The sequence below is a fragment of the Sparus aurata genome, chromosome 21, assembly GCF_900880675.1.
Source record: "Sparus aurata chromosome 21, fSpaAur1.1, whole genome shotgun sequence".
NCBI lineage: Eukaryota > Metazoa > Chordata > Actinopteri > Spariformes > Sparidae > Sparus > Sparus aurata.
In genome coordinates this window covers 23,199,037-23,226,756 of record NC_044207.1, presented here as the reverse complement: position 1 = coordinate 23,226,756, position 27,720 = coordinate 23,199,037, and the positions used below count along the sequence as shown (strand labels likewise).

Sequence of the window (27,720 nt, the reverse complement as noted above, 5' to 3'; positions counted from 1 at the left end):
AGTGTTCTGCAGGTAATCCTGCATTTTGCAACCCTCTCTGTCGACCTGGGATCCTCGACTGCAACGGTTCTGCTAAAAACTGGTGGAAACGAGGGCCGACCTGCTAGATTGCACCAAGAAGAGTTCAACAACCAGCGCAAATTTAGTGGAAGTAGGCTCATACATTTCCCTGAATTGTACAGCAGTGTCAAACTCGTCCACACGTGTCACCATCTTCGATGGATACAGTAAGGTTGCTAGGTCTAGATAAGGATAATTGTAGTTTGCAGCTCAGGTCTGATTGGTCAGCTGTTTGTCTAACTGAAAGAAACTGCTTTAAATGCAAAAACAACGCCAAATCGCAAATCAGGGATGTGGGTGGTGATTCAGATGTCGGGAACCAGGCTTTATCACAGTCAGCGAATCATCTTCAAAACCACACCATCCGGTTTACAGTCAGATTGACTCAGATCCTCCTGAGCCTCAGAGAACATTAAGTGATACAAGTCTTACGCTCCATCATTAGTAGGCTCACTGATGGGACACAATCAGTGGAAGTCCTTTTGTCCTGAAGTTTTGTAGGTCAAATATTTGCCTGCAAAGTAGTTCTTGAGTGAATATAGTTAAAATGATGACTTTTACTGGAGAGGGAAGAAGGAGCAATTTGATATTTTGTTGATTTGAAAATCAAGTCAAGTAACTCATGTCAGTTGTTATGCAGTTAGCCAGAGAAAGAATGAAGGTTTTCCTTCTAGTCTAACCACATTTCTGTAACCGTATTCAAGGCTTTTCTGAAACTTCTTTGCATCACTATGTTGATGGTCTGTGTGCGTGCTTAGAAATGTTGTTGCTTTTCATTTGAAAGAATTTGCAGGTTTCATTTCCTCTTTGTGGATTAAACGACCATAAAATGCAATGCAATACTATCAAGTGGTGAGACTGCATAGTAACGGTTACTTTCCAGTTCCACTTGCACCAGATTACCAAGATTATTACGAGGGGACTGAAAAAAATTCTCTACGCTGTTGTAAATGTCGACACCTGGTTTTAACTTTCATTTGTAATTTTAAAGCTCTTAATAGGATCTCTATAGTGTGAGTGGCTCAATGCATGTGAATGTCAAATGAATTCTGCACATTTTTGGGGGTTTTCTGAATAGTTCAGACACAGGTGTGCACAGCCCACACATCAGACTGTTTTATTTCATACTGCAATAAAAAAGTATGACTCCAGCAGATCATTTTCATATATTATAATACAGATGCAGAATTGAAAGTTTATTCTTTAAACAGCCTAGTATTTTACAAGAAATAGATAACTACTTGGAACTTTTGACGATGTCCTTAAAACAGGACATAAGTGGGCACGAATCCTTGGGCTCTACTCTGCCGTCGTCATCCATGAACACCCAGCAGAAAACAGGGAGGGAAAAGAGAAGGGGGGGGGATTAAAGTGTGAAGGGGAAAATTTCAATAAATAAAACAAAAACAATGGATATAATCTCTCTAACCTTTCCCATGATACCCCAACCACCCCATCTGTATATCCACACTTAAAAAAGAAAAAACATCCCATACAATGGATGCCAAATTTGAAATTTGCCAGGGACAGGACATGGGATTCGAGCAGCTGATTGCCGAGCAGATCAAAGCCTCGCCAGAACTTTGAGTTTATCTGGCGATTGCTGTCTTGGTTGGTCGGTTGTTTTCACTGGCCGGTTCCCTCCAGTCCGTTTCTCTGGAGGGGTTTTGTCAGATTATAGGTCCGTAGGCAACAGGGAACACACCCTGCCTCATAGTTCACCGTTTTTTTAAGAATTTATGCGGGATTACCAGAGTCATGTCTGATAAACGGGAAACTGAAAATATAGGTGACAGTTGTGGAAGCAGTCGAGGGGGCACAGCAGCAGGGGTTCGGGTGAAACAGCTGCTGTTCATATCAGACACAGTCAGTGGAGGTTTGCTTGGCTGCAGTCCCTTAAAAGTCCTCCAAAGTCTCAATCTCGCCCATATTCAATCTCTCAGATGACGCGTTCACAGAAAAACCTGTGAATGAAAAAGCGATCCTGTTAGCAGACGAGATATAAAAAAGCTGTGACACATGGCTGCAGATTTATTGAGATTCTGCTCTCACCTAGAAGGCTGGGGTCGGCACGGACCATCTTCTGCTTCTTTTTCTTCTTCCCTGAGGTGACGGTCTCAAAGCGCTGCTGCTGCTGACCACTCGTATGGTTCGACTGGTAGAGCGAGGACGATCCCGTTCCACCCCATACAGAATCCTGTGCAAGATACAAGTGTGGCGTTAAACGGCCGCCTCCGCTGCAGGGACACAAAGCTTTTTTTTGTGAAGTTCTGGTCTATGACACAAGCAAAACGTTATTGCTTAATCTGATCACGGCAAATAATACCAGTAATATATTATTGTGACACAATCATGAAATACAGAAGACTAAAACTCAAACAAAACATTGAGAAGCTCAACTACTAAAAATAATTTATTCTTTGCATTAGTTTTGTTTAATCCATTACAAATATATACAGCACACTGTTGGACACAGATGATTATAGTTATTGGAAGTTCATAAGACCGGCTAATAGGGCTGTAACGACACACGTATCGAAACCGAAATCGCGACACTGAGATCCATGAACCTGTCTCGCGGTGTGAGAAGGCAGAATCAGACACAACTTCCAGTCCAGATCCAGCCCTGTGAGCTACAAGCAGCCCCTCTCACACAGAGACGCCGCATAAACACCACAGTGGTGGTTCGCCAATTCCCCGCCGTTGGTCGTTCACAGAGAGTGAAGCACCACTTGAGTAAAGACAAACTGCTGTGTAATTCACACAGAAAGCTGGCGCTGCGGCTCCTAAAGAGACATGATGATGACGTCTGTGTGTTTTCAAGGTGTTTCCCCGGTGTCCCCCTGTCAATCTAAACCTGCGGATAAATTATAATCATATGAATGCTGTTTTAATGTGTGACTCTGTCACTCGCAATGACAGAGGCCGTTTTCCGGGGGAAAGTTCACTGAAGTCTCGGTCGGGAGTTTTTACCGTCGCAGAGATATTTTTCCATCATAAACACTCGGTGAGTTAAAGTTTTTCGCTGTTTTTCGGGCAGTAATGTGACGAAGAGTCGGTAGGACAGACAGGAGGACAGACACGTCTTTGCGTACAGCTGCGGTATTTTTTTCCTCGTTGCCAAAGACAGTTAGTTACTACGTTACCTTAGTTTGGTTCTGTAACGTTGCTTTTTGGGACATTTCTCTTTTTTTAGTTGAGTGAGGGACCTGTACAGTTAATAGACCATCTGATAGACACGCCCTCCATACGCGCAGCCGGCTCATCCATTCACACTGGTTCAGTTTGCCAACACTGCGCCTCTGATACTGTCAGACAAGTATCATATACAAAAATTGAAATGTTACATAAATAAAATGTTTAATAATAAAAAAAAATCTAGGTTTGTATCGAAGTGAAGGTTAAAAATTGTGATACAAACCGAATTGTGAGTTAGGTGTTTCGTTACAGACCTACCGGCTAATGTTCATTTGTTAACAGTGTTGAGGGGTTCTGCTACAACTCTTCACCAAACTCACTGCAATTACAGAACAATCAGGCCTAGTTGTTCATTTGTTGTTTTTTCTGTATGTTGGCGAAACTATTTTTTATCTGACCAATAATCGTTGGATTATTCAGTAGAATACTTGATTACTAAAATAAGGTAGCTGTGTCGCTCAGAACACTGAAGAGAAACACGAGGCTTCCTTCAAATATTACAGTGCACACAGTAAGTGTTGGCAAAATGGGTACAATACATAACAGTATGTGTGACCTTAATATTAAAATCTCGATATGTAGTGTGATGGTAAAATAAATCAAAATACCTGATAAAGTATAGTCACATTGATGCAAAAAATATCTAAAATCTACTCAGGGATTGGCTGCTAGTGATGAGCCCTAAAACAACCCAACACACGCCTGATCACAATTTTGAGAAAAAGAAAGGAGTCATGTTAGAGCTTTAAACTGATTTGATATGCAGCTTTAACGAGCCAGGCCAGACTGACGAGAGGATCAGATGGACAGATTAGGATTTGATCCCCTTTAGGAAATAAGCATACCGGCTACATCTTTTGAGGCTGATCCAAAGGGTGACGCAGGAGACTGTCACACCTAAAATGTAAATGAGAGCACGTCCATGTGACAGCACTGGCAGTTTCAGAGGACTTGCTTAGATTGTTCTGAATCACACGGTTCTGAGAGGCAACATGGGCTGAAAACATTTGGTACCCGTATGTTGAGCCTTTAACTCACTGGTTTCACTTCAGTGTTGCGCACCTGCTGCTGCTTGAGGGCTTGCTGTTGGTTCTGTGGTGCCTGTTTCTGTTGGTTAGCGTTCTGTTTGGCACGACGTTCCAGGAACTGCTTGGCAAAGTCCTTGGCCTCGGGAGTGTCCCCCAGATAGGCCCTGACGTAGTCGTGCACCTCATATGGAGAGTCCACTTCTTTTAGGAAGGATGCAAACGTGGGAACTGGCAGGAAGACAGACGGAGAATATTTGTGAATTCGGCTTCCAGAAATGGTCCATCAATAGTTGTGGGTGGCGTGCCTTCGCAAAACATGAACATTTTTGAAGTCTTACCATCCAGGTTGTTGGCTGTGTTGAGGGTGTGCAGAGTTTGCTCGCACCATTGCATGAAGGTGTCCTGGTGGCTCTTACTGACCCCTTGAAACAACTTTAGCAGCTTCTCCTCCTCTTCTACCTTCTTATTGACCCGCCCACTCACAGAGTTACTTTAGACGCACATACAGAGGCAGGAGGAAAACAAAAAGAAGGTGTCAAACTCTTATTACTCATATCTTTCATATGTTTAGTCAAAGTTTTTTTTAATTTAGACTTCTATTCTGGCAGTCTTGATAAATACCTGAGGTTGGCGTTGCCTTTGTTGTTCTTCTGCGTGCTGCCTTTCTTGGGTTGGGGAGGTGGCTGGACAGCCTCTTTCACAGCCTCATCCCAGAAGCCCATGTTCGAGTTGTGGGTGTCACCCCAAATACTGCTGGAGTCTGACCAGTTAGTGCTGGTGTTCACAGACCCCCACACTGAGTTACTCAGAGATGGCTGTGACGAGAGGGAGATACGGTTACTGACATTCTCATTTCTTGGGTTGAAGGTCACATTACTTTATAACAGTCAGTTGTTTGGCTTAAAAATTTCAGACAATGGTGAGGAAATACCATCACAATATCTTAAAGCCCAAGCTGATGTCTAAAACTTGGTTTTCATCCTCTTTTAACCCTGTAAGATGCAGTATCACATAAGTCACGTACAGTTCTGGTTTGACTACGGATCTGGTTGGTGATGGTGGGGTGTTGTTGTGGGGGTTGATGATCCTTCCGCTGTTTCATCTGCTGGGCTTCTTCTCTTTGAATCTCCAGCAACGATTTGGTAGCAGCCGGCTGTTTGGCCACACTTCCCCAACCAGACAGCTTGGCCTGGGGCTGCTGAGCCAGCTGCAAGGCCTGCTGCTGCTGTAGCTTCAGGAGTTCTTGTTGCTGACGTCGATGCTGTGGAGGCGGGGACAGAAAAGGGTGACATGAGTTAGTGTGCATGAAGTCAATAGACAGTTTAACCTCAAGAACGGCACCAAACCACAGCCAGCCTGACTTTAAAAAGGAGAACGGCTGTTCGCAGTCTTTACCTCCTCCCGCGCCTGTCGTTCTCTCTCCTCTTCCAGTTTCTGGATCTCAGCCAGTGACAGGGCGTTCTGAGTCTGGTTTAGAGCGTTGGTCGACTGCTGGCCCCACTTTGAGGAGGATGGAAGCTGAAGATCAGGACGAGGAGTTTTTATTAACTTTAAATACATTTCATACTGTTTATTTCTGCTGACTAATCCTCTGTGCCCTCACCTTCATCTGTGCAAGCTGCTGCTGCTGCTGTTGTTGCTGTTGAAGTCTCCGGAGGGCCTCTTGTTGCTGCTGCCTCTGTCTCTGTTGCTCCTGCTGTCTTTGGGCCTCCTGTTCTCTCCTCTTCTGCTCCTCCTCCTGTTGTTGCGCCAGAGCAGCGGCTGCAGCAGCTGCTGCCTCCTCCTCCGCTCGCTTCTCCTCCTCACGCCTCCTCAATACTTCAAGTTCCTCTTGCTTTCTGCGCTCCTCCTCCTGGTGAGGCAGAAGTTGCAATTTAGGGAGAAACTGCACAGGTCCACTTTGGAGATAAAATAGACAATATGTTTATGTTAGCTCACCTGTTTGCGAAGGAAGTCTTCCCGTTTCTTCCTCTCCTCCTCTTCCCTCCGCCTTTCCTCTAATCTACGGAGAGCCTCCTCTTGTGCCAGTCTCTCCTCTTCCTCTTTTTGCCTACGCTGTGCCTCTTCGTGCTCTCTCTGCCGTCTTAATGCCTCCTCCTAAGATTGACAACACCGGGTCAGTCTCACCGCCATCAGAGATAAGTGACTCACAATGAAACAGTAGCTCAAAGGCTTTAAGCTCCACCTGTTTTTTCCTTGCCAGCTCCTCTTCTTCCAAACGTTTGCGTTCCTCCTCCTGGCGAGCCCTCAGGGCCTCCTCCAGTCGTTTCCTTTCCTCCTCCTCCCTTTTGGCCCTCATTTCTGCCTCACGCCTCTCCATATCCAACTGTTGGATCAGAAAATGAAAATGCATTCACGGTTTTATCTGCAGAGATGTGAGTGGAAAGAATAATTCTGACTAACGTTATACCACCATTCAAATCTTAGGAATCGGCTGCCACAGATGCCTGATTCTGTACAGTCAGATGGCTGAGAAGACTACTCTACATTTTTCAATGGTCTGTCATGCTTTTAGGTTGTGGAAAATCCTCTTTACAAATGGTGTTATTGTGTACGAAACGTTTGTAAAAAATTTTTTAAAAATTAATATTTTGAGAACACTGTACAATGGTTCAACCAGGGGAACAATTGAAAGGGCAGAAAGAGGTCACTGGTTAAAGAAATAGGAAGCAGTTTCGGTTAAATCTACATAGATTTTGATGCAAAGCTTCCAGTTTTAGTGTCAGGTGGACATTAATGCCTGGAACATGCATTACCAGGTCATTAGTCATTAGTGCACAGGATGTCCTAACAGAATGTGATGAAGGTGCTCTTTGGTAGGGAATGCTTAAGTTAAAAAAAAAGGAAAATCCAAGGCACTTTCCTGGCAAAGAAGGTTAAAAAGCTTGTATTTAAATAACCATATCATCCTGAAAACATTCCTTGCTGGTTATACACCAATGCACCAGGGTGTGTATAGAAAATTGTAGGTCTCGGGTTTGCATGTTTGGCATTAAATCACAGAATATCAGCTGAACGTACTGGAATGAGGCATAACTAGCTCCATCATCCCCATTCTAAAGTTTATCAAAATGAGCATGTGATTTCATTTATTGAAATTAAAAGCAGAATGTGCGATTCTCTCAGAATTTTTTCCTCGCTACTCTTCCCTCTTTGATTGCTACACATATACAAGCTGATAGAGGATGAGATGGAAACTCAAGCTACTTTTGTCAAGTACGATTCTGCCATCTAGTGACTAGTTTGTTTTTAGTCATTCTTTTTGCAACCAACTAGTAAAATACTACTTATTTAGATTTACATTTAAGTTACACTGAATGAAAATTGTAGACAATTGTGACTTTTCAAAGCCACTTTTACACTGACCACACCCACAAACACTGAGCAGAAATATGATTTACCTTTGCAGACTTTGACTTTTCAAACTGTTGCATCTGCTCGATGGTTGGAGCCTGCGCCACGGAGTCTATCGGTAAATCCCACACGCTGCTGCTATCCCACGCTGTTGAGAGGGATACAATGTGATGTATTACACCTGCTATAACATGATACTTTATTTGAAGAGGAAAATGACTGTGCAGAACATTTCAGGGAGAAACTCACTGCTTGGAGCAGCTTGTTGGAGGTTTGGTGTGCAGGAAGCCTGAGAGGACGAGTTCTGCATTTCCCACACAGAACCAGAATCTGGTACAGACAGGGACCGGGTAACAGGAGGTAGGAGGCTCTCAGACGCTCTACAGAAACATAAGAAAATATAGATATAAATAGATATTAATAAATGCCATGTTCCCTTGAAGTCAAGGTAATATTTAATAACACTGCAGCAAGGGTACAGATTTATTTTAAAGACAAGGAGATATGACAGTGCAATATTGTGTGTGGTTGTTATCAACCTTAGCTTGAGAGCCTGATATTGCTGTAGAAGCAGGTTGATCTGCTGTTGGTGCTGCTGCTGCTGTTGAACAGGAGCTGAGCTAAGAGCTGCAGCTTTCTGCTGGGCCAGGGCCTGAGCATACTGCTGCCTGAGCAGTGGAAGACAAGTGGAGGGAGAAATTAGAGAAACCCAGGAAATTAAGTTAACTCTTGAAACTGGATGTGGTTGAATGACTATCACTTGACAAATTATGTAGAAAGCATACTAATGTGTATTTCCTGTAAGCATTAATATTTGATGTGTGTATTTTATTATTAGGTTTGGTGGAGGCTAATCTTTATGAGAAATACATGAACTAACTTAATGCTGTGTTATACACAGTGAGACTGGCTATACGGGTGTATTTGGATCCTATTTCATGCTGCACCTGCAAATGAATAAAAAGAGTCAGATCTGAGTTGAGTGTACCTGAGGAGGTATTGGTATTGGAGCTGCTGTAACTGGTAAAGGTTGAGAGCAGTGAGCTCTTGTTGCCTCTTCAGTCTCTCCTGATCACCATCCCCCTGCATTACACAAGACGACACAGTCAGAATAAATCACAGGAGGCAAATAAGCTGTAAGTAGTTAAGAAATAAATCACTTCCAGCAAGGAAGAGAACTTCTGGCTCAAATGCTGCTGATGGCTCAGCAAAAAAATGGAAGAGTTTGGACCTCAAAACTGCTGTTCACACGTGATCTCTGAGCTATTTGACAAAACTTGAGCAGAAAGTAACACGGACCTTTGTTTATTCAACCAAGGCTGCAACTGTCTTCTGCTAAATACTGAATTAACTTGACTTAGAGTTTTTTGTATTTAACATTGCTCATTAAAGACTTACTTTCACTTAAGAATTAAAGTCAGCTGGCCACAACAAAAAAGAACAATATCAATGTTAAAATAAATAACAATCTTATACATTAAATATTTGCCTTTTTTTTTGGTCCTCAAATATTCAGAATGACAGAGAAAACAATAGCTAATACACTAGCATTAAAATAACTGATATATGAAGGCTTCTCTGAAACATCTCATTGGCAGAAAGAGTGGAATAGCACACCATCTACAGGTCATGGCTGGGACTGGGAGCGCTTGTTGATTGCAGAGCAAATCTTTTGGGCATTAGGACTAAAAAAAAAAAAAAAACCACATTTAGCCACCCCATACCTGTAGAGGCGGAGGTGCAGGGCCTGGAGTGAACGGTACCCTCCCCCATATCTTCATGATCTCTCCAAGCGGTTGAAACACTTCATCACATCCTCTTTTGACTAAGAGAGACATGGTGAAGTAACCAGCCTGGAACCACTCAGCCATTTCCTGGTTACTGAATGGACCTGAGAGTAAACAAACAGAGAAAATGAGATTCAGGGACATTACTGGAGCGGTTCTATAAATAGGCGTCAATATTTTAAGTCACATTTTAGGTATATAAAACCGCTTCCTGTCTCACCCTGTATCTCCCCTTGGGGGTCTTTGTAGAACCACTTGAGAGCAGCCTCGTGAGTGAGTGGCAGACCTGCAGGTTTAGGCTTCTCTGAAGTCTTTGCTGTAAGTCTGTCATCATCCACCACACCATCCTGTAGGTAAGCGACCATCTTTTCCGCCTCCTGGGGAAGGAAGAGAGCAAAGACAATGAGAATTTTGAAGATGTTGCATTACTCATAATCCTGTTAAAAGCAACATAATCCAACATTACAGGACTGCCTTTGCTGATTAATCAACAGTTTTTAGGGATGTTCCTAGCGACTCATTTTTGAGTTGTCTTTAAGGATTGTTCTAACATCTCATGACAGATTTTCATCTTTAAAATCTACCAACTTACCCTCTCAAAGTGTTTCAGTCCCTCGTCTTCATCTGTGTCGTGAGGCACAGCGGTGGGCCTGCCAATAGGTGCCAACATACTTGTAGAGAAGGACAATGGATTGTTCATCGCCACAGGAATCTCCATGGGCTTTTGCTGCGGTAGCTGGATGGCGGGCGACGGAGCGGATACTTCTGACAAGAAGAAAAGCAGATATTAGAAAGTTGTCCAGGAAGGTGGTACCAAAAGAAATCCCATGAACAGTGAGAAGCACACACAGTGATTGTAGACACAAATCCCACCTGCAAGAGTGGTAGAAATGTGGGTCATGGGTAGGGACTCAAGCATGCTGTTAGACATGGGGATGTGCAGGGGGACTTTGCAGGGCTCTGGTGGGAGCTCCCGGGGTGGCTGCCGTTCAGCTGGTCTCTCAGACTCTTCTGTTCTACTCTGCTGGATATGAGACATAGACTGGGCTGGAGCCTGGGGCTCTGAGACTGGTGGAGCAACAGGTGAAGCAACAGGTGGAGCCTCTTCTGACACTCTGGCCAACTCTAAAAAAAAAAAAAACCCAACAAAAAAACCAACAATAAATGTTGAGATGGGATCATCGACAATATAACTATGCTCCTTGATTTAGAAAAAAGTTTTCATTACGATTGATTTTGTAATTGATAACGAAGAGTATGACCAAAGAAACTTTACTTTTCTCTTTTCTCAGTCACATCACAAAGCTTTAAATTGGTTTGAATTTGCCACCAAGAAATTCCCATTTTATCACCATCTACTGACTATAGGCAAGTCTATTGTTATTTTGTATCCTTGATGGCAAATAATTTTTTTTTTTTTACTTTCCCCGAAAAAGAAAACTTCATTTGCAAGTATACTTTAATGCAGTGTGACTTTTTAACTCCCATTCCATGAATGTCACGTTATGTCTGGTGTTAAGTCAACAGAACATCATGGTCCATTAAGAAAACAGCAGTTGCAAGACCAAGGGGGCCACCTCTTAGTCACTTTCGAATTGTAGATGCGTTTGCGAGTCCTCTTACATGTTCATGCATGCATTGCAGTTAAGGAGTTTCATTTGATTAGTTGAAATTTTCTCATGTTGCAAGATGCAGCTTGCCCATTTAGTCAAACTTCTCCCAGATTAAATAACCCACACCAGCAAGACGCTGTAATGGCTTCAAAGGAGCTTCTCTGTATATTAACTGAAGGTTCTGACCAATGAAGAAAAGAGGCTAAGGAAAATTCAAACAAGGTAGAAATGATTTTAGGAATGCCTATAGATGCAGTATTCCTGAAACGATCAAACTGACTGACCTTTTCGTTCAGCCTCTCTCTTGGCCTCTGTTTCCATTTCTTTGGTCTCCCTGGAGTGACTGTCCTCCTCCTCCAGGCCCTCCTCACACTCTTCCAAGGGCTTAAATTCGAGCTCCGCCTCCTCCAAGATCGGCTCCTTGGAGGCTTTCTGAATACACAACAAAGAACACAATTACAGTAACATAAAAATAAAACAATTAATAATTCATTTAAAAGTCCTCGTGATTCACTTATTCATTTGAGAATTCTTCTCAGGTGTCGTCTTACCTTAAGTGAGAGAAAGGCCCCTGACGAGTCAAATGTTCCAGCCTCCTCATCTGCGTCCTCGAGACACCACTCTGGCAGGCTGTCTCTCTCGTCCTCCAGGCTGCCGCTGCCTGACCTTGGCCTCCTGTAGCCCCGCTCATCTTCTCTTGCATCAAATGGGAAACGGCGACGCTGATCTGGGTGTTCCCGCCACCCTGCGGACCGAGGCCCATCTAAGCAAAATGAAAAATAGTTACCCTTTGTAGTTCATGTTTGTTCTACCTAACAAACTGCATCCACATGAATTAACAGCCTGATTTTTAGAGTGGAGAGGTGTAGCTCAAAAGCACAGGGAGGCAAGGAAAGGAAACATCACTGCACCATTGAATTGTCTCACTTATATAAAACATATGCCCTTAATTTGTACCAGGTACATGTAACATCATTCTGATAGCCACAGAAGTGTACACACCGTAAGACAAATGTACCTTATTCTGAAACAGTTCATACATCAAAACTGGCAGAACACACGTACATTTACCAAAGATAATTTATCAAAGATAAATGTATTGGTAATGTGGTCGGTGTAGTGCCCACCTGGGCTCGGAGGGCACCACCGGTCACCGTCCCGTCGAGAACCCGCCAGGCGCCAGCCCCCCTCATCATCCTCACCATTCTGATCATCACGAGAAGAACGCCAGTTCTCACTCTCTGCACGCGTGAATTCGTGCTTCCTCGGTAGACCTGTTCCACCATCTTCATAATTGCCTCGGACTGGAAAGAGGGGTGGATAGAGGGATGGTTAATGGTGAAGCCATCATTATACCGATAGATCACATTGAAAATGGTTATTTGTTTAATTCACACCTACTAAAAGAAATATGAACCTCCTATTAGGTCAATAATTTCATTTGCACAAAAAGAAACACTTACTGTGATTCATCTGAAAATGTCCTGGAGCAGCATCAACTGCGATGACAGAGAACAACACGTAGATAAGCCAGTGTATTTGCCAATGATTGCATCATGTATTGATTATATGAGCAACAAAATGCATCACCTACCTGGTTCTTTTCGACCCGGCTTTTCAAACCTTCTATCTCCCCTGGCGTGGAAACAAAACCACACATTATGTCATGGCAAAAAGTTGTTAAACAGCTGCCGAACAGAAACAACAATTAAACTTCTGTACATTGTCAAAACAAGGACAGACTAACAATAAACCTTATGACCACAAATGAGTATTTCTATACCTTTCTTCCCAGCTTTGGGAGCGGTGCATTTCCCTCCCTCCACGACCAAAACCTTCCACATCATCAAAACTTCTTTGGTAAAACCCTCCATCTCCCCTTCCCCGGCCTGAAAACAATCAAAAGGTTGATTAGATTAGAATGACATGAACTACAGATGTCTAGTTACTAATGACTGTGTATAACCTACTAAACATTAGGTGATCAAAGAATCAAATGTGGTTTACACATCCACAGAGGTTTGAAGATTAGATGTTCTCCAAAACAGATGATCAGAAAGTGTAAGCCCAGTTTTTTGCAGCTTTAAGTCACAGATACTCAGATGAAAACATTTGAATTTAATGTTAAATTATTTATATTTTCTTTACCAAACACATGCATAATACATAAGCAAACTTCCACCAGCAACTGAACAAATCTGCTGAATCATAACGCTTTACTTTCCTTTCACATCCAGATAATGTACAATAAAACAGCTCTTGTGGTTTTTAAAATCATCTGTCCTCTCCATGAGTCGTAAGCAATATCAGCTAACAGTGACCATGTAGTGTGCTTTAGTATTACTATCCATGTCTGATATTTAAACATGGGAACTTCCTGTTTATAATAAACCCCTCTATATGTCATGGCCTCTCACCAACCTTTAATTTAGGTTGGTTCAGAAAAAGTTCACACAGTTCATTTGAAGTGCACAGAAGCCGGAGCTGCTTTGTACTGAACTTCTCTAAAATCTTCCTGTTCAAGAGTTACTCTAAAACAGCAATCTAGAAATACAATATGCAGCGTTAACTGACTGAGAGTAGTGTAAACATGTCTGAGAGTGTGTGTGTGTGCTACTAGTATTCCCACTTCAGACAGGGGTTTCCATGTTTGAGACACATTCATTATGAGTTTAAGCAGCTGGGGAAGAGTTTGCTGAGTAAGCACAGCACCTACACAGTGCTAATATTACACCCCTTGTCTCAGGCTGAGGCCAAATTAGTAGGATTCTTCAGCAGCATCTCAACTGTCTGCAGTTGTTAAGACATCTCTACCTCCACAGGCAGATTAGCTAAATACCTAAAATAAGTCCACCATTGTGCTTTCATGGCGTAAAATCAGGCGAGAAAGGTAACATGAGACATTCATGTATTATCCTAGTTGAATTCTTACCTCTACCCCTTGAGGTACTTCGGCCTCTTGGTGCCCCTGCTATCGGCCCACCTCCTCGCCCTGTCAGCCGCAGTACAGCTGCACTGTTTACAGACATGGAAAAATTTCTCTGCAAACACAAACAGGGGGAGGGGAGAACAGGTTTTCAGCTTTCTTATTTGCATTGGCTCTTGCATTGGCAGAATTACTGTATAATCCAAGAAAATAGTATCGCCTCTGGCCTGAGGGCAATATGACATTTAATTTCATCTGAGAGACAAGTCAGAGACAGCTTCTGATTCTACCATTTCTCATCCAGAAAGAGATCTGATACTATGACACGTTCTCCTACCTGTTCCTCTTCTGTAAAAGACACGAGCGCCAGAGGCGGCAAGGGCTCCTCTTGCAATATGGGCAGGAACTCCTTATCGTGAAGGTCTATAGGGATCTAGAGGACAGAAATAAACAATCACAGCTTCACTGTTAATATTCATGAAGCTTTGAAAGAGTCACACCAAGTAAGGTAAATGTCAATCAATCCTCAGCAGTAATATAATTTGTATGCAAATCACACTGACTGCAAGCCTGCATCAACAGCTCATATGCAGACAGTGCGGGCCTACCCACCTTGTTATCCTTTACATAAAGTGCTAACATTTCTTCTCTCCCGTAGCGATAGTCTGCAAGTTTATACTTTGGCAATGCAGGTGAGAGGGGTGGAGAGGCAACCATGCAGCCGCTTCCTCCACCACCACTGCCGCTGCCACCACCTCCAGACAGGGCACGGAGCCTGCAGAGAGACAAAGGGTGGTTAAAAAAACAGAAGGGACAGAGGAAGGGAGACAACACTACAGCTGAGATGGCAATTCGCATGTTTGAACATGTTTGCAAAAGCTGCACTAGGCCCCAACAGAAAACCAGTTTCACAAGCTACAAATCATTTCCCTCAGACTGATCATGAATTCATGCCAGCTCATTTACCATTCTGGTCCAAAGTTAAGTGTCTGGGTTTCGGCCATTCTTCCTTGAAGTTCTACGAATATAAAAGAAGAAAAATGATTATTACCACTCAGCACGTACACATAAAGTAAAACAGTACGACAGTTAATAAAATGAATACAATCTAAGAAATTAAAAGGCTTGAATCGCAACTGTGAGATAGTCATTTTTCCACGACATACTCAACAGTCACAGTTAAGTGGTCTGTGATCATAGTCTTGTACATATACTGATGAAGTATTAATTGTATCTCTTCAAACATACTTTTGAACATCCTTGGGAAAGTAAGTGTCGATTAGGCTGTGACATTTACCATGTGTTGCATGAAGTAACTGCTGAAGTGATGTGCACATATCTGCTTTTTTTAGGATTCAACTGACTCATTATTCATCATCATCATCGTCATCATCACTTTATGTTGAAATCAGGACAACTAAAGTTAGTTATCACATCCAAAAGGGGGATTTAATTCTTGCCACGTATATTTGTCATAATCTTTGTCCAATCACTATCTCAGTTTAAGTAAATGTTGGTTTAACTAAGGTGATTCATTTACCAAACCCTTTACTACAGAGTTTTAAATAATACTTAAGGTGTTGTCAATGTATTCCAGCTCCTCAGGATATGTAGCCTGTCCCACAAAGTGCTCCAGCAGTGTACAATTTCAATCTCCTAAAGCTATTTTAGGAGGTCTCCCAGCTTGCAAGGAGGGTATGTCAGACACCTGTAATTGACAACTTGGAGGGTGTCTCTACTTTAGCAAATGACAATAAATAAATTTTAGCAAACAAGGAGTACTTAGTTTAGGTGAGTGAATCCACTGTCAAGACTTTCTTTGAACCTCAGGCTTACAACAAAAATGTGTATCAAGCAGCGATGCTTCCTCGACTATCAGCCACAGCAGGCGACGGTCACTCACAACACCGTTTGACCATATGGGAGCCAGGATTTTAAGCCACGTGTAAGTTGGTAGATAACGCGATAACGACAGCACCACGGCTGAAGTTAGTGATACTTGTGGCAGCCCTCCTGCACGCTTCGCACATTTGTCAGTGTTCATATAGGGTCAAAACTGAAAGCCAGGCTGAGTTTACATATCATTATGACTCGTTTAAAATCCATCCACGATCCAGAGGCTCGGCTACTGTTACAACAACACAACTTTTAACCGTCTGATCGTGTCACACTTGATCTTTTTTTTTTAAATGCAGGAAACAACTTCTGTCAGCGGATAAAAATGACGGCCCATTATGTTGTAGCAAAGTTGTCCGGGTAGTTAGCCAACTACCGTGTGTAGTGTCCAACGTGTGACGTTAATGCTAATCTAACAGGGAAGCAGGGAATACACGGTTACACAGCTATAATCAAACCGACCTATCCTGCTGTTAGACACCACAATGAAGCTCATGTTAGTAAAGTTACTGCATGATGTTTAAAGTTGGCTTCGGGCCGTATTGGTCACTCGGGAAGGTTAAGTGGAAATCATCCTCGGGTTACCAACATTACGTTAGCTAACGTAACAAGCTAACCAGCCGGATAAACAACCAACACGGATGGGTAATAACAGGGCACTAATACCTGACATTAGCCAACACTTCCCCTGATGATTAAATGTTGACAGACGAGTTGTAGTTATGTTAAAAGCTGGCAGCAGAGCTGTAGCTAGTTCAAGTTCCAGTTTGCTACACACTCATGCCACACCGGGGTCTTTACGCTAGCCAGCAGGACGATAGCCAAAAGCTGGTTATGCTAGCGCGCTAGCTAACGGCCAACTAGGTGGCTAGCAGCGTTTTATCCACTCCGCCTGTCATGCGCTAACATATAGCCACACATGTGCGCTGACACTTATGTAGTTCAACACGTCAGAAGACATTTTATCATATACTCCACGTTACAACCGTAATGCTGCTCCTGCACAAGTTAATCCCTACCCTCAACACTTGTAGCTAGCACGCTAACAGGTTGGCTAACTAGCTACACGCGGCCTTCGAGCAGCCAGGATCCACTACAACATTTCCTCGTCAAGCCGTCCCGCACTTCACACGGCCCGGACACGCACACAGAGGCACTAGAGCCCGGTGCTGCAAGGCCAAGTAAACATGGTGGTTTAACAACAGTCCCTGGCAACCCAGCTCGTCAGAATCAGGCTCTCCTACATGTCACTTGACTTAAGTGGTACGATTTGTCCTTCCGAGTGTTATTAAACTTTGGCTGTCTTACCTCTGCTTGTTCTGACAGCACAAGGTTTGTATGCGAGTTGTGTGGCTCTCTCTGGGCTCTCTCTCTCTCTTCGTTTCGCACAAGATGGCTGAGTGTGGGTCACATGACAACAGATAAAACCCGTATGCCGTAGAAAGATTTGCTGACTGTACTGTATTCACAAAACAGACGAGGAGGTGAGTATTTATCACTCCGGCGTTATAATGCGCCTAATGTGAACAGTAAATTCAGGGTTATTAAAAATGACACATGAAGTGGTCTTTGAACAAAGCGGGTATTACGTTGTTTTTACGCATCTGAAGTATTTAGGAGGGGGGTACAGCACGGACCCTACCCCCACCTCTCAAGTGCACTGCAATGTAAGCTTCTCATACACCATCTGAATGTGACATAACTATTTAAATTGGTCCCAAGAGAACAGGAACATTAAGTAACTCCTAACCATGAAGAGTGATGGAAGTTGTCATGAAAAATAAAATGAATAAAACAGTCATTTTCTCAGGCAATCTAAGGCAAATGAAAATCCGTAGTAATTAGTTATGCACATGATAATACATTTATATTTAGGCTGGAATGTTGCTAAGCTAGTTGGCCAACTGTCAATCTATGCTTCCTGCTAAGCGCTAACTGCTAATAATGCAGCTAGGGTGGGATGGCCGGTGCCAACAGGTGTGCAGCACATGAGCTCATTTTAAAGGTATGTGGTTTTGCTAACGCCGGAAAACAATTTCCAAAACAAATAAAGTAAAAGTAAAGCCAACATTATGTGTAGCAACTACAAGTCATACGTCTCCTGTTAGCTTACATCGCATGCTAACACTAGTTTCTCAAACGTAGCTTTAAAATGTAAGCTAGCTAACCATTATTTGAGGATTCACCTGTTCCTTTTCATAATATCTGTTTATGTTGTCTTTGGTGAAAAATGGCAAACTAAAAATCTACCAGAAAAAAAACAACCTTGAATTCTCTTGTTCATGTGAGTTTTGTGGGTTACCTTGTGGTTGCTGTTCATCATAAAACACATCAGACATGACATAAGGGATCCATCCAGCAGGAAAATACACGAAGTTGGACCTTTGTAGAAAATTTTTTTTGGTTGTGGTTTTCTGGAAGAAGCAGTTCTAAAAACATTATTCACTGAATGTGCGCCCATGGAGACATTGGCCGTATTTTGGGAGGTTTGTCGACCCTGTAAAGTAAATTTAGTGGGGGAAAAAAAAAGAACAACTGTGGGCAGTTGGACATTTTATCTAGTCACGCAGTGGCTGATGATGCAGCGCGGCTCGTTGGTCTAGGGGTATGATTCTCGCTTAGGGTGCGAGAGGTCCCGGGTTCAAATCCCGGACGAGCCCAATTTTTACCGTCTTGTACCAGTAATTGTCCCCTTTTCTGCTCGTCACAGGAACTGGCAGCGTCAGTAAACCCTTTCACACAAGAGAAGACACATGACGGTACACATCATGATGCTGTGTTTTCAAGATGTTTTCAAGATGTTTCCAGGTGTCCCCCCTGTCAATATATGGACAGTTTATAATCATATGGATGCTGTTATGCTGTTATAATGTTTATAATTTTTTTCCCCATATAAGTTGCCAAAGACAGTTACAGTTACTGCGTTACTCTTGTTTGGTCATGTAATGTTGTTTTGCGGGACATTTCTCTGTATTAAATTGAGTAAAGGACCTGTACATTTAACTGACAATCGACCGACATGCCCTCGATACACACAGCTGGCTTATCCGTTCACACTGGTTTGGTTCGCCAATAATGCGCCCCTTATATTACTTCCAGAGGTGGACAAGCGCCGGAGAAAAATTTCACCCCTCGCAGCCTCCGAGAGATTCACACAGAGACGGAGGTGGGGAATTGGCATAGGATCCCCGCATCCAAACAGCAGTGTGAATGGAACTAATGTATGCAGCCAACACATTTCAGATGAGACACTGCAGACTATTCTCTACTCATAATACAGTAACAGAAATCCTGTTTGTATAGAGGAATGACAAGTCCAAGGAAAAACAGTAGAGTTCAGTCATAACGGAGGACGGAGATAAAATGCAGGATTGTCGTTGTGCAGTCTAAGAGTACAACCTATGAAAAAACAAAATGCATCAACATAGAATAATTGCCAGAGACGCAACGAAATAATTGTTGTGTTTACAGAGGAAAAAGATCTGACCCCGACGTGATTTGAACACGCAACCTTCTGATCTGGAGTCAGACGCGCTACCGTTGCGCCACGAGGTCTGAAAGAAAAGAGGTGACTGGAGGCAATATATCCTCACAAACACAGTCAATTATAGTAACGGTGACCACAGGACCGCCTACTATTGACTTAAGTATTTTCACATGCTTCTTTGGTTGTGTATCGTAGGCAGCTGGACGTTTGCCTCCCATCCAGGATGCTACTTCAGTTCTAACTAACTGGAGGGGAGTTACAGGCTATTAAACCGTGTGTGGGAGTGTCCTGGCAGAGTCGGTGAGGACTCGGTACTGCACTGTAGGTGAGTGACAAGTAGTGTCGTTTTCAAGAAACTGAAACAAGTCCAGGTATTTACGAAGTAGCACTTCGGATTATGATTATTCAGATGACTGAGCGCCTTCTTCGTCATATTTCGTTCTTTGTTTTAATAATTGCATCCTATGGCCGGTTAGCTCAGTTGGTTAGAGCGTGGTGCTAATAACGCCAAGGTCGCGGGTTCGATCCCCGTACGGGCCAGCAGAGTTTTGCGTTTTTAACGAACAATTTTGCGCGACAGCAATACCCCTACAGATATCCAATGCCAGGTCACTCTACATAACGTGGTTGACAAGGATCATGTTTTAATGGTGAGGTAATAATCATGACAATAACCCAATTAATGTACCAAATGTCTTCCGAGTGGAATTAAGGTAAAATAAATGGATACGGGCAAGTTTTTAAAATGTAAGGAAATAGATTGATTTCAACCAGACCCTGCAAGTACCACCAAAGTTTTAATACTGACTTTTTAAATTTTAGTGCAGTGTTCTTGCAGAAAGAAAGAAAGGAGGTGATCATTTGGTCCATGGAAGCCTTAAAAAGGTGGCCGACACCCGTCTGCATATGAATAAGATGTAGATATATCTTACATTTGTTCTGTTGACTGGTCTGAGATCAGATGTATTTTGGGTGTAAAATCAGACGGGAACAAGGCGTTGGTGGTATAGTGGTTAGCATAGCTGCCTTCCAAGCAGTTGACCCGGGTTCGATTCCCGGCCAACGCATATATTTTTTCATTGCGTCACTGATTTTCCATGAAGTTATGTACAGAACAAATTTCTTTTAATGTTAAAATGTAACCACTCAACGTAATTAACGTGGCAGCACACGTAATCATCAGTAATCACGTTATCATGGTGTTATCATGGTGTCATCATGTCCAGCACCACAATGCTATTTTAGAAGACAGTTATTTTAATTGAGAGAAGTGATAAGTCACCAATCAAGTGTAAACTGTTTCATATGCTTTCAATATGAATAAGTTACTGCAATTACATGCTTGTTAAAAAGTAAATTTTGTTTTCCTTTGAGAACAAGACGTTTGTGAGACAAGTGATTCTTGGCATTAAGGCATTAAGCCAACAGAGAGATCACAGCGTTTGGGCTAAAATGATGCAGTAATGTCATCAGGTTGGCTCTGTAAGATAACATAAGACAATTATTGAATTCCAGTGTTACAGCTGCAGCAGGATAGAATAAGTGCAGATAAATGAAATAAAAACAATGTTTATAAGAACATATAAACTGTAAAAGAGCAATTATGTTTTAAAGTAATTTTTCTTTGAGCCATCAATAATGCACCCACATCCCTTGAGAGGCCACACTGAGAGATGAGTTTCATTAGTGTCAATAATTTGTGGTTATTACTTCACATGTCATGAGTGTGCTCAGCCTCCCAAACTGATCACTTAAGGTGTATTGGCGGAAAGAAACCATCCAATTACCCAATAGGTATGAGCTGTGTATGTCACAGACGCACACAACATACGTGAGAAGGTTTCTCCAGAACTGATTAATAATAGATGCAGACATGTGGCTTTAGACAAAGACAGAAGGAGTTTACCTGCCGAACAGAAAATGTGTCACTGTTTCTCCTCTACCCAGAAAGTTCATTTGTTATCCTATTCACCAGTGTTTATCGTCCTTACCCTCTTTTTCCCTCTGTTGCCATGGATATGCTATTCCTATGGCAACTGCAGGCCTTTATGGATGGCCTCGGGCCCCCACCGTAGAGTAGTCTCTGAACCTTTCATTACACATTCCCTTCAAGCTCACAGACAAATCACACAAGTAGCACATACTCTAACTCTGTCGCCCTCTCTCTCTGCCCCCATAGTCATACTGCTGCCTCACTTCTGAGTCCTTGACGCACTGCACGTGATTGAGACAGCCACACAGCTGTTTGTAGTTTTCGTGTACATTCGTCCCAAACTGCACTCGAGGCATTCACGGCGTTATGTGACACTCGATGCCAGTGCTGGTAGGAAGAGCACTCTGATCAGATTTGTAGCATGCGTATCGCTGTCATAAGAGTCAGCGGCACACGCTCTCTCATTTTCGGTGGCAATGGAAACCAGAGCTCCATCTTTAAAGATGCATGAGACGTCTTGAGCAACGGAGAATAGAGAAAGAGACTCTGCCAGAGAAAGTGTTTCTGTGTCAGAGAGAGTGAAAGAAAGGGAGGGGCGAGGCTCGTGCAGATGACAGTAAAGTTGTCAGTGGCAGTGTGGGCCCAAGTCGAAGCAGAGTCGCAGTGTAAGGACAGAGTGTGTGTGTGCGCGTGTGTGTGTGTGTGAAGGGCAGGTGGGGGGCCTCCACCTGCTGAATGAACCCCGTCAGCATCGGGGAGTACCATGGGCTGCGGGTGGGCTCGGCCCTGCTCAGCATTGTGGCGGGCTGCATCATCATTGGGGTGTCCAGAGAGTGTGATGCTGATGCTGTAGGAGGTATCTTCCTGGGAGCGGGAGGCCTCGGTGAGTGTGTTTGAAAAGTTGTAGGAAAGATTTTTAAGAAACTGTTAAAGAAATCGAGTTTCTAAAGCCGAACCTAAGTCTATTTCTACATCTGCTTGTTTGGACGTTGAATAAGTAGCATACACTCCGCTTGGTAGGTGGCGGGAGTACGCTGTGTGTGTGTGTGTGTGTGGCTGTGATCATCATGTTTAACTCAATAGGAAAACTTGTTAAATAGCTTTTGATCTGTGACTTAATGTAAATTCAATGAGAGGTGGTTTGAGGAGGACAAATTTCGTGAGAGCAATTGATACAATTCATGACATTTTATTCTTAAAAATGTTCATATACCCTGTACTATGTTTACGCTGCAATACGCCTCTCAAATTAGTTACAATTCTCATTTTAGAGTTTTATAGTAGTTTGTTCATAAGTGGTTAAACAAGGGAGACCTCTTTTGGGGAATAACTGAGCACGAACATTATGTTTTGTCACCATGTATGATAAGCTACTGTACATGTTTTTGTGAATGACTTATTGGAAAAGGAATCCTTTAGTTTTCAAGCATAAAACATCTAAAAAAAAATGATTTCTTTATTTGTTCTAACAATGCTTTATATAGACATTTCCATGTTTTGTCTTCTTCATGATTGTGCAAGCTTATGTTGTGGCAAAAGGAAATGTTACAACTAAAGTACACTTTCTATATTTATGCTTTTGATATAGGTGAAATGATTACTTTCATGCATGCAGCGCTGAGATCTGCCGGACACCAGACAATGAAGAAATTTTGCTTCCGTCAAAAAAACACAAGGCTTAAAAAAATTCTCATCAGAGTTTTGTCTGGTTTTATTAAAGAAATGCTTATGAAACTGTATATCAAACATTCAGATGAAAGATCTGTGGTCTGTGACATTTTCCGTCCACCGTTCTTGAAAAACACACCCTTTGATCACTTGATACAACAGTGTAACTGGAACCGGCTGACAGCCTGACTAGTTGCACTGCCAAGATAAACTGCTTTCCTGGAAGGAACGAAACAGCAAAGGGCAACGACGTTTGATATGAGGCGCCAGCATTAGCAGGGCATTGATAATGTGAAAGGTATTCTCACTGATGATTTGATCAGCTTTCAATAATTAGTCTGTCCCTCTAATGTACGCAAGAATTTGGCAAATCAAAACTGTGCACAGCAGCTTGACAGAGACACTCACTCTGGCAGCACTTGTGCAGATAAGCAGCATCTAATTATGTGTTTTGGGGCTTATGTGCCTTGATGCCTCCTCCAACACATAGGCTGACTAATGAGTATGAACAGAGTGTTCTCGGCAGATCCTTTTCACTCCTTCTGCAGTTTCATGACATTTTAAGCACATACATGCATCACAGCCACCCTCAGGACCTGCCAGGGCTTAATTCCAGCTTTTGTGGCTTGTAAGGGAAATCAATAACTGAGTTGAATTGGAGCAGAGTGCCACTGAGAGGCACACAAGCCCCGCGGTTCAGATATTACTTTATACTTCAGGTTGAACGGGAAGAAACATCGCACACTGCATCTGCTACACTAAAAATAATCTGAAGGCTATTAGATCAAACAATCTCATTGTTGGTCGTCGTGTCTGCAAGTATGAGAACTTCTATAAAGAAGAAGAGAGTTTTTCAATCTCCTTGCGTGAGTCACAGGCAATTTATGTCTCCATGAGAAAATAAAATTAGCAGATTGCGATAAATGAGGAAATGCAAGTGATTAGATTTGTGCTTCTTTGCACAGTGGAATTTGATATCTTTTTATACAGCCTGCAGTGCACAACATTTTCAGGGCAAAGAATAAATGTGATTGATTGTCAAGATTATGATAAAAAGAAAATCACACTCACAATACAATAAATCTATTATTACTTCTTTTTTATTCAAATAATTGAGGCTGGGTATGTCTGTAGAGGGAGACAGATATCAATGGAATACTTTTCTTGTTAACCATCCATGTGAACCCAAAAGGTTTTTACACAAATACAAATACAAGTTTTCAAATTAATCAGCTCCGTCAAACTCGAAGCGCTCGACTTCACCGACTTCACACGTCATATTAAATCTAAGAACGCTCGTGGTGATTGGTTGCAAGCAAAACCATAGAAATAGTAGTTTGGGTACAAAGAGGATCAAGTGTAAGTGAAGTTCAGCTGAATACGTTTTGATAGTACTTGATACTGAGTTATTTGGCTTGATACCTTAAAGGTATTGACTACGACACCCAACCCTACAACCAAGGAAACTGTAGCTGAAGCAGTGTTTTTATATCATTTGTCAAAATTAACAATGCTGTCTGCTGTCCAGGCCTGCTCATATCCATCTACCCCTTCATCAAAGCCTGGCTGAACATCAACCATATTCTTCCGTCCTTTGGTAAGTTGTTAGATGTTTTTATTATCTGAAAATTTGACTTAAATACTTTTGAATTTAAAGCTTAGGTCGACAACTTGATAACTTTTCGCCATCTCAGAGTTTAGTTGTGCCATTACGGTTGGCCAACACTGATGCAAACACCAACGTTAGCAACATGGCTACCGCTAGCAGCCTGGGAACGAGAAACCTCAACGTCAGTCCTGTGAAAAGGCTGAGTTATTCTAGTCATTCCACCGTCACCTGAGGCTAGGAAAGCAATGCCTCTTCCTGTTTTGGTGTCATTTTGCTGCAGCCATTACACTGTGCACTCAGCATTTACTTCAGAATTATAAGTTAAAGCAGAAAAGATGTCTATCACCAGTTTAACTTCACTTAAAAAAAAATTGTGTCATCACATGATATCATTCCGTGATTAATATAAACATTTCCTAGGAAACTTCAGAGTGCACCCAACACCAGCCAATCCGGCTCCTGATCAGCCCATAGAGACGATAAGAAGAGAAGGTGAGTGTGTGTGTGTGTGTGTGTGTGTGTGTGTGTGTGTGTGCCAGCCTGCCTTTTTCTTAATGCTTCAACAGAGTGGCAGCCAAGCGTGTGTAGCGATCATGTAACATCAGATACTGTGTTCAGCGGTGAGCCATCATGTCTGTTATTTGTTGATGACAAATCTGACACCAGTGTGCACACTGGAGAGCTAATAGTTAACACCAGGGAGAGAGGTGTTGTGTCTAGGTGGTTATTGCAGAGCATCAGTCATTTCTCTAATACCTCATGGGATTCAGATGAACAGCAAAAAAAAAAAAGCCACAGCTCCTTCTTTTCGTAACTCCTTTATGGAGAAAAAGACAAGAGACACTGAGCTGAGGCAATCTGACAGAGGGATATAAACATGTGATACCTTGTGGACATTTATATACAAATGTCAGTGCATGGAAGAATCAAGGCCAAAATAAACTCTATATTGGCAGCATGTTCTGTAATTACAAATTATATTACACTGTCTGAGTACAGCTCTCAGATTTCCACAGACTGGTTGAACATGTCATGTTGTAATGAATGCTGCAGTGTGTTTATCTGCTCTCCATCTTTGCTCTTGGCAGGAACTCAGAGTCAGCTCAACCTGGAGCGGTCGAAGAGTCGAATGGGAACCTTTGTGGAGGGCGGACCGATGGCTGAGACCAACCCAGAGGAGGGGTATGAGACCAGTGTTATAACAAGTGATGCATGTTTAAAATGAAGTTTATGTAGATGAGGGACTTGCACAGAAGAGCAACAGGTGGTGTGATGATGTCATGTTCACAGAGTGCAAAAGAGAAAAGGATGAGCAGGATGGAGAGGTGGAGTTGAGTCGAATTTGAAGTTGTTGCCTTAAAGATCATAACGTGTCCCTAAAGTAATTCTAATTCCCTTAACATTATTTGATGTTGTTCACCTTTTTTTATGTTAAGGTCGAGAGAAAAGTTATGAATATTTTGCAGATACATAGGGGTAAAAATATTATTTGTCCTTCCCAATATATCAGCGTAAACACAACTATGTAATTTTAATGATATTAATAGAATATAATAAAAGCGCATACAAAGCCCTCAGCAGTGACACATAATGCAGGTAGGCTTACAGTATTCGTGTGTTTGAATCTCTCCCACTGAAAACAATAAATACAGATTAATAATCATCACCACTCTTTATGTTAGCTGGTGGTTAGCTGGTTGCTATACCACAGTAACATTAGCCATTAACATTAACATTATTTGTATTTCTAGTAGCAAATGTAGAAGTTAATTTATCCTTTGCGGGCAGTGCGACAGAGTGTTCAGGAATAGCTCCTGAGAAAATGTTATGTCACCTCCAACACTGATATTAGATATTAGATTTTCATCCCCGTGCGCATATATTCAATATGTATGTTTTATTGAAACACTGATGATTAAAAAAAGCATTACATTTCCTCCCAAACATATTATATGTTATTATGAACAATATTCTTAGTAGGAAAATATAAAATACACACTTGTGCCTCTAAAAGAAATATATGCACACATACACACACACACACACACACACACACACACACACACGTGTCCAAAATCATGACGATGTGATTATCCAACATAAGCCCCGGGTGGACTCCTGCTGATATTTATTAAGTGCTGCCTCTGTGGCACGTTTAACACAGGGTGTAGATGGAGTCTTAGAGCCCTTTGTGATCCAGCAGGGGTCAGCGCATTTCTAACACACTCACAATAGAATAATGCATTTATTTGAGATGACCAGAACAGCACCAGTCGTTTGTTTACTTTGTTTTAACGTTTGACTTGTAACGGCTGTGTGAATTGTGAGTTAGTGTCAGTCAAAATAGTATTTTTTTGTGGAACATTGTCTCTCTCCACTGTTGTGACCCAGATTTCTCACATCTCTTGATTGGCTCTTGATTAAAAGTGTTATATTATACCATTCTTCCACACTGCCGTCTAACGATCTGTATCGTTTGTCATCAAATACTACAGCATCTTTTTTGGGATATATCGCACAGTCTCACTCTTTAAAGAATAATTCATAGATTCATTCACTGTGATTCATTTTAATGCGTTATATCAGCACAAAAATGATTCACATTGTGCATTAATTTTCTCTACTGTATTCTAAGGGGAATCAAATAATTCAGTTTGTCATAAATGGAGGGATGATATTGTAAACTGATGCCTTCACACATATCATATTCAATGGTTGTCAGTGTTTTTTCCCTTGTGGTGTTTTATCTTATTTCAACCTCCGCTGCTTACGTGAGTCATGCTGTGGTGTGTTGCAGGACATCCTCAGACATGCCAGATGTCCTGTCAAGACGGAAACTAAAACAGACACCTTCCGATCAAGACCTGCCATGACGTCATCGCATGACCTGACACCACCAAACGAATCACTCAACTAAATCTACTTCATTGTGTTTTCTTTTTAAATGTGGGACAAAAGATGCCGATTTGTGTAATTGTTGTACCTGCTCGTCCTGTGTGCTGGGATCAGCTTGTGATGTTGTACTGAAGTGGTCTAATAAACGTCTGCAGAGATGCGATTGTGATTGTTAGTAATGTATTTTCATACATCGTGACATCGAGTGAGGCAAATTAAGCCCAGTAGTCCCACTTGTGTGCAGCTCATCTCATCATCGCACAATG

The 27,720-nt window shown here is 42.2% G+C and overlaps 2 protein-coding genes and 4 non-coding genes across 13 annotated transcripts; 4 read left to right on the top strand and 2 right to left on the bottom strand.

The window, feature by feature from the left end:
* Nucleotides 1-1,152: 1,152 nt before the first annotated feature.
* Nucleotides 1,153-18,322, bottom strand: gigyf2 (GRB10 interacting GYF protein 2). 5 transcript variants are annotated; one of them, XM_030402674.1, is made up of 29 exons: nt 18,165-18,322; nt 14,933-14,984; nt 14,579-14,741; nt 14,304-14,399; nt 13,973-14,081; nt 12,824-12,929; nt 12,635-12,675; nt 12,504-12,539; nt 12,168-12,344; nt 11,592-11,803; nt 11,325-11,472; nt 10,301-10,552; nt 10,020-10,192; nt 9,648-9,804; nt 9,365-9,531; nt 8,629-8,723; nt 8,180-8,308; nt 7,890-8,020; nt 7,688-7,788; nt 6,472-6,612; nt 6,225-6,383; nt 5,890-6,138; nt 5,682-5,804; nt 5,311-5,547; nt 4,908-5,101; nt 4,625-4,776; nt 4,297-4,514; nt 2,113-2,257; nt 1,153-2,024 (listed from the first exon to the last, which is right to left on the bottom strand). In XM_030402674.1, the coding sequence occupies exons 1-29, from the start codon at nt 18,199-18,201 to the stop codon at nt 1,957-1,959; spliced, it is 4,068 nt and encodes a 1,355-aa protein (XP_030258534.1). In that variant the 5' UTR covers nt 18,202-18,322; the 3' UTR covers nt 1,153-1,956. The 5 variants fall into 5 exon arrangements, with proteins under 5 accessions (XP_030258534.1, XP_030258532.1, XP_030258531.1 ...); XM_030402672.1 differs by lacking the exon at nt 18,165-18,322 and adding an exon at nt 17,171-17,315 and having other exon boundaries at nt 4,321-4,514; XM_030402671.1 differs by lacking the exon at nt 18,165-18,322 and adding an exon at nt 17,171-17,315 and having other exon boundaries at nt 10,020-10,189.
* Nucleotides 17,248-27,623, top strand: kncn (kinocilin). 4 transcript variants are annotated; one of them, XR_003982093.1, is made up of 8 exons: nt 17,248-17,346; nt 18,573-18,621; nt 18,962-19,028; nt 19,334-19,430; nt 19,545-19,674; nt 24,479-24,547; nt 24,980-25,051; nt 25,648-25,742. XR_003982093.1 is itself a non-coding variant. In XM_030402677.1 (6 exons), exons 1-6 carry the CDS (start codon nt 17,823-17,825, stop codon nt 27,430-27,432), a joined length of 405 nt encoding a protein of 134 aa, XP_030258537.1. In that variant the 5' UTR covers nt 17,758-17,822; the 3' UTR covers nt 27,433-27,623. The 4 variants fall into 4 exon arrangements, 2 of the variants coding, with proteins under 2 accessions (XP_030258537.1, XP_030258535.1); XR_003982092.1 differs by lacking the exon at nt 17,248-17,346 and adding an exon at nt 17,800-17,867; XM_030402677.1 differs by lacking the exons at nt 17,248-17,346; nt 18,962-19,028; nt 19,334-19,430; nt 19,545-19,674 and adding exons at nt 17,758-17,867; nt 27,357-27,623 and having other exon boundaries at nt 25,648-25,741.
* trnap-agg (transfer RNA proline (anticodon AGG)) lies at nt 18,451-18,522 on the top strand. Its single transcript has one exon. It is a non-coding gene; the product is annotated as a tRNA-Pro (tRNA).
* trnaw-cca (transfer RNA tryptophan (anticodon CCA)) lies at nt 19,346-19,417 on the bottom strand. The gene has a single exon. It is a non-coding gene; the product is annotated as a tRNA-Trp (tRNA).
* On the top strand, nt 19,816-19,889 carry trnai-aau (transfer RNA isoleucine (anticodon AAU)). Its single transcript has one exon. It is a non-coding gene; the product is annotated as a tRNA-Ile (tRNA).
* trnag-ucc (transfer RNA glycine (anticodon UCC)) lies at nt 20,345-20,416 on the top strand. Its single transcript has one exon. It is a non-coding gene; the product is annotated as a tRNA-Gly (tRNA).
* Nucleotides 27,624-27,720: the final 97 nt, after the last annotated feature.